At 54.9% G+C, this 11,574-nt stretch overlaps 2 protein-coding genes across 5 annotated transcripts; both read right to left on the reverse strand.

Annotated features, from left to right (window-relative positions):
- Nucleotides 1-337: 337 nt before the first annotated feature.
- Nucleotides 338-3,657, reverse strand: DDAH2 (dimethylarginine dimethylaminohydrolase 2). 3 transcript variants are annotated; one of them, XM_029241627.1, is made up of 7 exons: nucleotides 2,744-3,320; nucleotides 2,241-2,604; nucleotides 2,026-2,125; nucleotides 1,835-1,908; nucleotides 1,538-1,657; nucleotides 849-998; nucleotides 338-659 (listed from the first exon to the last, which is right to left on the reverse strand). In XM_029241627.1, the coding sequence occupies exons 2-7, from the start codon at nucleotides 2,535-2,537 to the stop codon at nucleotides 543-545; spliced, it is 858 nt and encodes a 285-aa protein (XP_029097460.1). In that variant the 5' UTR covers nucleotides 2,538-2,604; nucleotides 2,744-3,320; the 3' UTR covers nucleotides 338-542. The 3 variants fall into 3 exon arrangements, with proteins under 3 accessions (XP_029097460.1, XP_029097461.1, XP_029097459.1); XM_029241628.1 differs by lacking the exon at nucleotides 2,744-3,320 and adding an exon at nucleotides 3,447-3,653 and having other exon boundaries at nucleotides 340-659; nucleotides 905-998; XM_029241626.1 differs by lacking the exon at nucleotides 2,744-3,320 and adding an exon at nucleotides 3,447-3,657 and having other exon boundaries at nucleotides 341-659.
- A 635-nt stretch (nucleotides 3,658-4,292) lies between these two features.
- On the reverse strand, nucleotides 4,293-9,393 carry CLIC1 (chloride intracellular channel 1). 2 transcript variants are annotated; one of them, XM_029242901.1, is made up of 6 exons: nucleotides 9,099-9,393; nucleotides 6,894-7,003; nucleotides 6,575-6,700; nucleotides 6,311-6,417; nucleotides 5,661-5,842; nucleotides 4,293-4,696 (listed from the first exon to the last, which is right to left on the reverse strand). In XM_029242901.1, the coding sequence occupies exons 1-6, from the start codon at nucleotides 9,135-9,137 to the stop codon at nucleotides 4,535-4,537; spliced, it is 726 nt and encodes a 241-aa protein (XP_029098734.1). In that variant the 5' UTR covers nucleotides 9,138-9,393; the 3' UTR covers nucleotides 4,293-4,534. The 2 variants fall into 2 exon arrangements, with proteins under 2 accessions (XP_029098734.1, XP_029098735.1); XM_029242902.1 differs by lacking the exon at nucleotides 9,099-9,393 and adding an exon at nucleotides 7,879-8,535 and having other exon boundaries at nucleotides 4,307-4,696.
- Nucleotides 9,394-11,574: the final 2,181 nt, after the last annotated feature.

Consider the following 11,574-nt stretch of genomic DNA (forward strand, 5'->3'; position numbering starts at 1 on the left):
AAATGAGTGAAAATGAATATCCCTGGAAATGTCATTTCCTCCTATCAACTAGGGATGGACTGTTGATCTCCCAGTCTCTGAATCATCTGACATTTAGATAAATTCAGTGAGTGATTCACCCATATTTTTTCTCTGCCCTGTACATGCTCCCCATCATAGAAATTCTGTCCTGTCCGTCTTGTGCCCAAGCAGCTATGACAGGGCTGGACAATGAGTCAGTGAGCACTGAATGAGGGTTTGATGAATGAAGGAGGCCTCCTTCCCAGCACTGACCCCAACCTCAGGTTTCAGCCCTGCCCTTGACCCCCTGCCCCAGTAAGACACCAGTCGCAGCCCAGTCTAAAAGGTCAGTTCTGTTTTATTAGTTCTTGGGGAGAGGACTCACCCAGTGACCTCCATCCTTTTTCTCACTCTATGCCCTCCCCCTACCTTGGGGCCATCTCCCCACTACTACCTATTCACTGTCCTCTATCTAACCTTCCTTCTCCTTCTACTCCTATGCCACCCTGCCCCTGGTCAGCCAGGACCCCAAGGCCAGGCTCTCAGCTGTGGGGGCGTGTGCTGAGCACCAGGCAGAGGGAGCTGAGCCCAGCGCCTGCCTTCTCCAGTTCCGAGCAGGACACAGGTACCAGGGTGACGTCAGAGAGCTTCTGCAGTGCCTGCAGGGAGGACAGTGTGTGGGGAGAAGGGAGTAAGACCCCAAGGCCCACAGCCGGGGCCCCATTTCAGCCAGTTAGAGTGGCCCCACCCTGGCTTCTAGAAAAGGTACCCCTTCTTCCTCCCACTAGGGAGGCCTGAGCCCCATTTCTCTGGTTGGTGGTGGTGGTGGAGCTCCTGCCTTCTCTCACCTCCTGGCTGTTGGGCAGGTCCCCGCCTCCACGGTGCAGGAGGAAAGGGGGCATACCAGGCAGCCCAGGACGCAGAAAGAGACAGTCAGCCGCTGCATCATCTGGGAGGGTCAGGGAGGCATACGGGTGATCCGTCAACACTGCCATTGCCTGGGGGAGAGGAGAGAGGAAGCATGCAAGGCTCAGAGCCTCTCCACAACTGAGTCCGGCTGCCCTACCACCGCTAAGGGCTGGGGACAGAGTTACATTATTGTGGAATAATAATGACAGCAATCACATAGCACTTACTATGTGTCAGGCACTAAGCGCTTTAATTAACTTGTCTAATTTCCACCTCGGACTCACACGCAGTTCTTTCCACCTGCTACCCACTTCTCCCCTACTTCAGACCCCACGGGTCGGTCCTGTCCATCCTTCAAGACACAGCTTGGGTGCCCTTTAGGGAGTTTCTTGAAACTCGGGAAAACGGTGTTAATTGCCCCTGTTCCTCCGTGTTCCAGCTGTCTGTCCCGTTTATAATAACTTCTTGTTTTCACACGTGTTTTCACATAGATGGACAGCTCCATGAGGGTAGGGGTTGGAGTTAATTCTCAGAGCCTCCCAACTCCCCGCCTCCCAGGCCCGGAGCCACGCCCACTTTTGTTGGCCGCGCCCCAACCTGCCCCACCCCAGCCCCAACCCCTTCTCACCCTGACAGCTTTTTGGGCAGCCTCGCTGCTACCTGCCACCACAGTGCGGGGTCCCCCCATGCCGCAGAGGCCACGCAGGTGGGAGGGGCTCGAGACCGGCACCGTGGAGACGGCAAAGTCCTAAGGAGAACAAGGGAAAGTATTCAGGGACGCGGGAAGGGTGAGAGGATACCCTCAAACACAGGCTGCTCTCAGCCTCTTCCTCCTCAGCGCGGCCCACCCCGCGCCCCCGCCCAGGTCCCTCAGACCCCCATACGCTCCCTGCTCCCCCCACCCAAGGCTGGTCCCGCTCCTCACCCGGAACGTGTCCGCCACGATCTCAGCTCCTCGGTGATTAGTCCACCTGGAGAGGCCTACGAAAAACTCCCGGCCTGAGCCCAGGGAGGCCGTCGAGGTATGAGGCGGGAGGGGGTTGGAAACAAGGCCCGAGATGGCCCAGTCTCCCTTCCCTGTGCCAAGCCCTAGGGTGCAGGCACCCCCAGCCTCACCGGTGAAGAGAACATCAGTGCCATCCAGCGTCGCGTTCTCGTCCCCCATCTCCACAATTCGGAGCCCCAGGTCCTGGAGGGCTTTGCGGACGCCATCGACCTTAGGGCAGGAAAAGAGGGCGCGAAGCGGAGACATTCCCACCCCCATTCTTCCCTTAAGCCCCAGACGTCCAGATCCTCCCGTTCCCCTACCCAACCCGTGCCCAGGCGCTCACCTCCGGCCTGCGGGCGGGGCTCCAGGGCCGCGTGATTAGGGCCGTATCCCCTTGGATCACAGCGGTGTCACCAAGCAGCGGTCCCAGCGGCAGCGACTCTTCAGGAGGCAGTTCTAATAGCTGCAGCCCCAATCGCTGCCTCAGTTTACCCCCCAGCACCCCATGCTCCCTCTGAGCTTTGGCTAGGTCCAGAGCCGGAAGGCCAGCCCCCGCACCCTCCCCCGACGCCAGGCTCTCCGGGACCCCCCGGATCAGGGCATGGGAACAGCGGCCCAGCCCCTCCCCTGGCGTCCCCATCCCATCCACACAGACGCCCCCACCGGCTGCGCTGATTTCTCAGTTGTCTCTTTTTAACTTCACCTGTCTGGGAGAAGAAACAGAACGGGGGTAGGCAGAGAGAGAGAGACATGCAAAGAAGGGCATAGGGGGATGGTTAAAAGCGCCCGGGTCTTCCTCCTGCCATCTCCGGGCGCCCCTCCCACTCCGCCCCACCCCTTCCAGACCTTCCTCTCCTGCCGACCCCACTCCACCCCGCATCCTCGCGGGTCTGCTGCTTTAGGGAAAGTCCGAGGAACGAGATCGGGATCGCTAGTCTCCAAAACACCTGTTGCCCCTGCTCGGGGTCTTCGAGAGGTCCCTGCCGGGCGCCCCTCTTGGCAGCCGCTAGGATGCGCTCACTCCCAAAAAATGCAGCGGCCCCGCCCCCTTAACCCTCTGCTGCTCGCTGCCTTAGGGACCCGAAGTGCGGCGAGGAGCCCACAAGGGTTATGGGACAGGAGGAGACAGCTGCAGAGAGAGTCAGGACCTGGGGGATGAAAGTCCTGGGTGTCCGAACGAGAACGGGAGAGAGGGACAAGGAGGGAGGAATTAGAGCCTAAGGAGTTAAACATCCTCTCTACCCTGGCCGGTCACTCCGTTCCTAGCGCGACCCAGTGTAAACCAGACTGAGTCCCGGAGGACTGGGAGAGGTCTAAAACGAAATCCGAGGGGCGGGGAAACAGGGGGGCGTGGTTCTGGGGAGCAGGCACCGCTCCGGGCGCCAGGACCGGGTGCCCCAGTCTCCCGATCCATCTTCCCCAAAGTCCACCCCGACTCAGCTCCGCACCCAAATGTCGACCCTCTGCACTGTCCGGCGCAGGCACGGGCCCAGCACCCCCAAACTCCACACACACACACGGTCCGAGGAGCACCTCCCACCAGACTCACCTCCTGCGGCCACCCCCACTCTTGCAGCTCTGTGCTCTTGGCTGGGGCCCCACCCCCTGAGGACAGAGTTGGTGAAGAAGGGAGTCGTAGTCTTCAAGCCTAGGGGATTGGAGCTTTGGCTTTGAGGGGTCCCCGGGTAGGCGCGCTCAAGTACTACAGCGGGTCGGGGGCGCGACGGTCTGGCGGCTCCGGGGCATTGTCTAAGCGGGACGGGGCGGGGCTCCTCGATGTCACGCCCATTCCGCCCTGCTTTGCCGCGCCCACTCCACCCCGACTGCGCCCCCCCTTCTCGGAATTCGGCCCCGCCCCACCCAGATCTGGTCGGCTCTGGCGGCTGGGCTGCGAGTGCGACATGGAGCACAAAACAGCGCTACGGTGGACCCGCACTAAAAATGGCAGCCCCGTCACAAGCGCCCCTCTTCTAAATTCCCGGTTTCTGCCAGTTCGAGGTCATTGACCCACTCTTCATTCCGTGTTGCTCACACTTCAAGTCCCCTTTGTGTAAAAACACTAGATTTTCTTTTTTCCTTTAAAATTATTTATTTATGTTTGGCTGCGTTGGGTCTTCATTGCTATGCGCGGGCTTTCTCTAGTTGCGGAGCGGGGGCTGCTATTCTTCGTTGCGGTGCGCGGGCTTCTTCTTGTTGCGGGAGCACCGGCTCTAGGCGCGCGGGCTTCAGTAGTTTTTGCACCCGGGCTCACAGGCTCTGGAGCACAGGCTCAGTAGTTGTGGCGCACAGGCTTAGCTGCTCCGCAGCATGTGGGATTTTCCCGGACCAAGGCTCGAACCCATGTTCCCTGCATTGCCAGGTGGATTCTTAACCACTGTACCACCAGGGAAGTCCCAAAGCACTAGATTTTCATTCTGTACTTTATTACTGAAATACGTTGTCCTACCCACCCCACAGTAAAAATCTCACCCAGATCCCCCATCCTTTCTCCTCATCCCCCCAGCAAGCCCTGCACAGGTGCTCCAGGATTCTATGCCCACTGGCCATTTTGGAGTGTGTCCATTGGGTAACCATGTGGAAACCACCCAGGGCCTTTGTGGAGAAAATGGAGGGGGGCGAGGGAGCTCCAGAAGGGGCTTATTTGAGGGCCTTGGCCACTTGCTCATAGGCCAGCTCGATCTCCTCATCATCTGGACAGGTGGAGGCAAACTCTTCCCGAGCATAGGCATTGCGCAGGTACCTATGCACTCCCCGAAACACATCCGGAATGGAGAATCCTCGGTACTTCTTACATACCACCTAGGGGTGGGGAGAGGAGAACCAGTAGGTTTAGCTTCAGGGAAGTGACATTGGCTGCCATGCTCTTGGTCTTTCCCTCATCCCAAGGCTTCATGATAAAATCCAGGCATTCAAGTAGGTCCACTATCTGGTTTCTCTTCCGATGATTCTTATCTCCCATATAAATCATCTTCAATCATCTTTCTTAACTCCTCACTGTCTTGTAAGGCCTTCACCCATCCTCTCTGCTTACTGAAATCCTGGCCATTTATAACCAGCCCCTTTTCAGGCCACCCCAGTCCATGGTGCTAGTTTTCCCCCTTGATTTTGAAATATAATTCACAAACCATAAAACTCTCCTCTTGAATTTCCACAGCAACTTTTTTCTACTTTTCATTTGGCTTTTAATCATGTATTATTAGTCATGTGAATGTTTTATCTTCTCAGCTAGATTTCAGATCCTTTGAGGGCAAGGACCAATCACCACATATCTTGTCTTTCCGTGCCTAGTACAGAGGTTTTCAGTACACAGTTCTGCAGCAGACTGACACTGGGCCCACATTTCAGAAACTAAACCGTACCTTTGAACTATGACAAAAACATGGGAACCAGCAGTTTTCATCTTCCACAAGAGGAAGTGGAGACTGAAGCTATAGCCTTAAAACTTTGATTTTAGGAAAAGTCTGCTCTCTGATCTGGGGATTTGGCAATGACAGAGACAGGAAGAGCATTCTTGAAAGTAACACTGGGATGTGTTACCCTAGGCCAGTCTGTTTGCACCCACACCTTGCATCGTGGAATGTAATTCTCTCAAGTAGTGGTCTTGCCAGCAAAGACAGCAGAGAAGGAATGGGGTGGTGTCTGCTATTGAAAGCCACCCTAAGAAAGAAAGCATCTTTGGAGTGATTGTCATGGGAAGCCTGCGTGGGAGACCCTTAAAGAGCCATCCCAGCGACCAGCCTCTCCTCCCACAGTGACCACTCACCTGTACTATGTGGAGCTTTGGCAACAGGTTGCAGTCAGCCAGAGTGAGCTCATTGCCATCCAGAAACTTCCTCTGAGAGATGCCCTCATCCTCAGTGCTGGTCTCATCTACTTCATCTGGGAGAGGGGATGCCAAGTAATTGTCTAAAACTTTCAGGGCTTTCAGGAGTCCCTTCTCCAGGTCTGTGCAAGAGAAGGCAGTTGGTAAGAACATCAGAAGGCTAACACAGTCCAAGAAGGCCCATGAGGGGGTGAACACTAATGGTGAGGCCAGTCCAAAATAATAATAGCTAACACTAATGTAGTTCATTTTCTCTGTGCTATTCTAAGCAATTTACACACAAAAGCTCATTTAATTCTCACATCAACCCATGAAGTAGGTACTGTTATCCTCATTTTATAGATCTGGAAATGGATTTACAGAGAAGTTCAATGAATTCCCCAAAGTCACACAGCTACTAGAATTTGTACTCAGGTCATCTGGATCTAGAGTCTCTCTCTCTCTCTCTCTCTCTCACTGACTCTCTTTTTTTTTTTTTTAATTGAAGTAAGGTTTGCCAACATTCAGGGTATCTGAATGTCCAGGTGCCCCTAATCACTGGATCTTTTCTATTCCTCCTAGGACCCAGGCCTCCAACCCACAAGACTCACTATCATTGAGAGCTGGGTTTGAATTCTTGATGTAGGCAGAGAATTTGGCAAATATGTCCAGCCCAGCTGTGTTGGATTCAGGGTTCAGAGCTGCCAGCTTGGGGTACCTGGAAGCCAATGGGACAAACAGGATAAGATATCTTCTGAGGAGGAACCTCAGCTCCCCTGCCGCAGCCCCACCACCATCTCTGTTTTTCATTTCTTCAACCTCTCTCTCCCAGAGTCTCCCAGCTCCCCTACTCCCGTTTCCAAGTTCCTCTATACCTGGGAGGGCACAGCACCGCCTCCAGAAATTCCTCAATCTTGTTGGTGTCTGTGTGCACTTCAGTGCCATACAGCAGGAATGGGAGCTGCCCTCCTGGGCACAGCTTCTGCACCGTCTCAGTCCGCCTGGAGGAGAGACCAGGCATTAAGACAGGAAAAGGGAGTTAGGGAGACCCAGAAAGGAGAGATGGAGACACGTGGCAAAGAGACTCCGGATAGAGGGGAAAACAGTTCAGGATGGAAGGACTCAGGTGGGTGAGTGTGTAAGTGTGCATGTGTGTGTGCACAAGGGAGTTTAGAGGAACAGAAGTGCACCTACCTTTTGGTGTCAACGGTGGTGACATTGAAGGTGACTCCCTTGAGCCAGAGCACCATGAACAGTCTCTGGGAGAAGGGGCAGTTCCCGATCTTGGCCCCATCACTGCCAGCCTGGAAAGCAACCCCCAGCCCAAGGTTAGGCCTGGTGCACCCCACTCATCCCCAGGCCATTCTCTGCATCTCCTACTCCCAGATCTAGCTGGTTTCTGCCTAGTCATGACACATACTCAGTCTCACCGCTAAAAACACCCCTCCAGAACTGGGCTCTCTACCCTGGGGTCTGGGTCAAACCTAAGATGGGTCAGTGAGAATATCTTCTGCAAAGGTAGGCTTCTGGTTCCCCAGAGAGTTGAGGACGGATGGAGGTAGGCAGAGGGAATGGGCTTTGGAGAATCTGGAGGATTTGGACCCTAGAGAGGGAACACTAATGGTGGTGTAGTTAGTTTTCTCCGTACCATCCTAAGCACTTTACATACAAAAACTCATTTAATTCTCACATCCACCCATGAAATAACGCCTAGAGAGGGACTTTGGTGAGGCTAGAGTTGTGGGCTAGAGGCCTGGATTCCTGAATGGAGTAGAGCCTGAGAACAGGAGAGGTGGGGCAGGGTTTGGCAGCAGGAGTTCTGGTTCCCTATACCTCTACCCAAGCAGCTGGGTGGGGAGTCAAGGGGCTCAGAGCCTCGCCCTAGAGATGTGGAGGGCCTTGCAGAGGGGGGCTGCCCTCTAATCTGCAAGTAGTGACCTCATCCCCCAAAGGACACCTCCCCGTTAGCTGAGGGATTCATCTCACTGCGTCTCCGGTCTCAGCAGCTTCCTTCCTGGCAAGCAGTGGGGGCAGGGACCTGTGAGGCTGAGGCCTGGGCAGCGAAGGCCACCTCCCTCTTCCCTGGGCACAGCTGGGGTTTCCCAGGACAAGTCCCCTGGCTCCGGATAATCTTCCTCACACAGGACCCAGGGCTGGAATCTCTATAGCGCAGACTCACCCAGGAGTAAAAATAAAAATAGCCCCTGAGGCAAGTGTGAGAGTGAGGTGGGGACCACACCTAAGGGGGTCGACCCAGGCATGGCTGAGGGAGAGGGAATGGCTACCGGAGAAGCCCCAGCATAAAGGAGAGGGAGAAACGGGCTGGAACACACAAAGGCTAGATGAACAAAAGCGGGGAAGTGGAGAGAAAGGAGGCAGGAAAGCGAAGGGTGGGGAGAATGTGTGAACCGGGAGTTACCGACGGAGGGGGAGGTCGCTAAAGGGAGGGAGGGGCACAAAGAAGAGATCCAAAGAGGGGAGAGAATGCAGTGCTAGTGGGGAAGGGAGCGGGGAGGAAACGGCAGCCTGCGGTTTCGATATGCAAATGCCTTGGGACCACCTCTCCTCATCCACACCCGCAGAGAGCACAGAGCTGGGGCGACTCTTTTTCTTCTGTTTTTGTAACCCCCAAACCTTAAACGCCCTAACTCAGCTCTCCTCCTTCTGCTCTCTCCCCATCTACCCTCGCGGTAGCCACAACTCAACTCTCATCTCCTCGCCACCACCCTTTCTCTCGATTCTCCAAGTCCTCAGGACACTCATTCTCGACCCCATCACCTCTCTGAGCCAGCTTCTGGAACTCTACTCCCCCTCTCCCGTCTCTTTCCACCCCACCAATTCTTCCCAGTTCACCTGGTCCCACTCCCAGGCCTCTGGACCACACCCTCTTCCTTGAAACCTCCCCCGCCCCGACACCCCCCCCATCCAAGTCTCCCCCACTATGCTCCTCACCCTCTGATCTTCTTGTAGGGCCCTAATCCGGATGTTTCCCTCTGTCCCACCCAAAGCCTGTAAGTCTCCTGCTGCCCCCTTCTCTCTCGGTCCTCCTATCAGCTGTCCCCCCACACCCACTCCCGTCAATCTTCTCAGCTCCTGGGAACCCTCCCTTTTCTCTACTTTCCTGTCCTTCAGGCTGCTGGAAACTTGCAGTTCTACAAACTTTTCAGGGTTGAGCCTAGATTTCTCATTACCCGCGCACACATCAATTGTCTTCCCCTCCCAAACCCCGGCCGCCACCACCCCAGGCCCCTGCCACACACGCCCTAAAGACTGCACGTGGGCTTGGGGGTGGGGATCAAAGAGGAAAGGGATTAGGGAGTTAAGGCTAGAGCTGGGGAAAAGTGCAAGTTGCCTTCCAGTAACTCGGAGGGGGGCCTAGGAGGGAGAAGGTGTTCTTACCTTCACGAACAATTCGACCTGCGGTTGTTCTTCGGCCATGGTTGCGACGGGGACCAGGAAGCGGCCTTCTCTGGGGGAACTGGGAGGGGGCGGGGCCAGGGAGAAGGCGGTCGCACAGAAAAGATTCTCTCCCCCAGACCTGGGACTACTCGCCCTGCAGCGCCGCAAGAGCCCGATCAGACCCCCACACTCCAGACGCGGCCTCTCGACCAGTCCAGCGTCCTCCACACCCAGCGGATCTAGCTCTACCCCCTCCTGGGCTGGATCTGGGAGCTGACTCACGGACCGCCCCGCCCTGAACCTGCGGAGGGGACAGGCGCGGGGGCGGAACTCGATGACCTAGGGAGTGGGCCCGGAGGGGTGAGCCTCAGGTCTCCCAGATGATGGGGAAGGGGCTGTTGAGGAGAGGGAATCCTGGGAAACTTCTTGTGTCCCTGCCAGTCTCCTTGAACAAGGGACTTTTTTCTGCCTCAGTTTCCCTGCTTCATTAATCAGGTTACACTCCCACTCAACCCTCACACAAGAAATCTGACACCGACTGCTTGAGCACGTCCCTGAGGGCCCAGAAAGGGAATTATAGAAGGGAAAGGTGGTCCTTTATTACTTTCTCCAAGTTCCCTCGGAACTCCACTCCAAATTCTGGGTTGCTAGGACTGTGGCCCAGGAGAGGGACTTGCAAGTGGAAGGCTGGGTTGGAGGAAGAGAGCGGTGAGAGGTAGGGCAGGGGTGGGGAAAGGAGATAACCAGGCCTTGTGCTGGGGAAACCGGAAGCTGAGCCAAGGGGCTTCATCACTGGCAGAGGTGCTCTCCCGCTCCGTAGCCTGGTCAGATTTAATGCTTCTACTTCTGCCCCCCCCGACCCCGGTCTGGGGCCCTTTCCTGTGCCCCTTGCCCTTTTATCACTGACGGGTTGCCTTGGAGTTAGGGTGGAAGCATGGGGTTATTATGGCCCCAGAGTAGAGCTGCACCGATGCTAGGGGCTGGTGGTAGTTGGTCCTATCATGGGGGAAAAAAGTGAAGATCAGACAGAATAGTGTGAGTGGAGTCCTCAGAAGGACTAAGGACTCCGCAACAAGAGAAGCCACCGCAATGAGAAGCCCGCGCACACAAATGAAGACCCAATGCAGCGAAAAATAAATAAATAAATACAGAAAGAAAGAAAGAAAGAAGTAGGGAGGACAGAGGAAGAAGAGCTCTCTCCCTCCCTCCCCAATAACCTTGATTTTGGAGGTTCTATCAAACCCTTTATGATCTGCTGAAAAATAGCCCAAAGATATGTCCTCCAGACTGGACATATGCCAGCCTCCACATTTGAATCTCTCTCCTATCCAGCCATCCCTTTCTTCCTCACCACCCTCTGTCTAACAGGACACCTACAGTTTCAGAAAATCATGGTGGAATGCAAGGACATAAGAGCAAAACAGGGCTTGAAACTTAAAGAAAGGGAGAGAGTTGGGGGAGGAGGGGGTGGAGTGAAGAGAGGTGCTGGAACCAGCAGTTAGCGGTTTCCTCTCATGCTTCCTCTTCTGTGGGTTTTCTCCTCCATGGAGGAAGGCCTTTCTCTGTCCTCCTCAGAGAGGGGATATATTTGGTGTTTGCTCCCTTGAATTGTAACATCCGATAAGGACGTAGAATGATTCAACGAGTATGGGAATCTCCTCCAGGGTGACCCTCAAAATCTGCACACATGACCCCTTCCATCTGAGGAAGGGAGGTCAAAGCAGCGCTACTTCTCAAGGTCCTTTTCTGCTCCAGCTGGTCCATGTCCACCAGAGAATCTGCCCCACAAAAATCTCCCTTCTGGGAGAAGCCTCAGGCAAATGGGGCCAGCCCTGAGCTCAGACAGGTTTGACAGCTTCTCTCCTGCCTCTCTTTCCCTACAGCTTTTATAGCTAGAGCTGCCTTGATCAATATTGACTTTGGCTAGCTGGCATGGCTACCCACAAAGTATTTTTCCTTAACTTCTCAGGTAACAACAGGTAATGCTGCCCTCTCCTTGTACCATCCATCAGTGCCGCATGGGTTTGAAGCCAGGGGCTATACCCCCAAATCCTGCATCAGAGAAGTTTCCCTCCCATCTCAATCTCCTTGCCCCTGCTTTTCTCCTATCTCAGTATCTCCCCTTTTCTTCCCCAGCCTTTCTTTCCACTCCCTTCCCTTCCTCAGGTTGGTAAACCAGTCCCTAATCTCTTCCCACCCCAGATTGGAACGTGTGTCCCTCCCCAACACTCCTTAGAGCTGTCACCTGGCCTCCTCCAGGTTTCCATAGCCCCATTGCTAAACAATTTGCCAGGGGTAACCATTAACCTAGCCCTTAACTCACTCCCCCACCTTTCTCACTAGAAGGGATTTTCCAATTATTGGTTAGCAGAGCCAGGTTACCATCTTTCTTAAGCTCTTGGGTGGGATCTCCGCATCTCAGAGTACCCAGAACAAAGCTGGGGGTGAAGATGTATTTTAAGAGGTGTTTTTAAAA

Source organism: Monodon monoceros, unplaced genomic scaffold (genome assembly GCF_005190385.1).
Source record: "Monodon monoceros isolate NGI ecotype Baffin Bay Population unplaced genomic scaffold, NGI_Narwhal_1 Super_Scaffold_3, whole genome shotgun sequence".
In the NCBI taxonomy this organism is placed as follows: Eukaryota; Metazoa; Chordata; class Mammalia; order Artiodactyla; family Monodontidae; genus Monodon; species Monodon monoceros.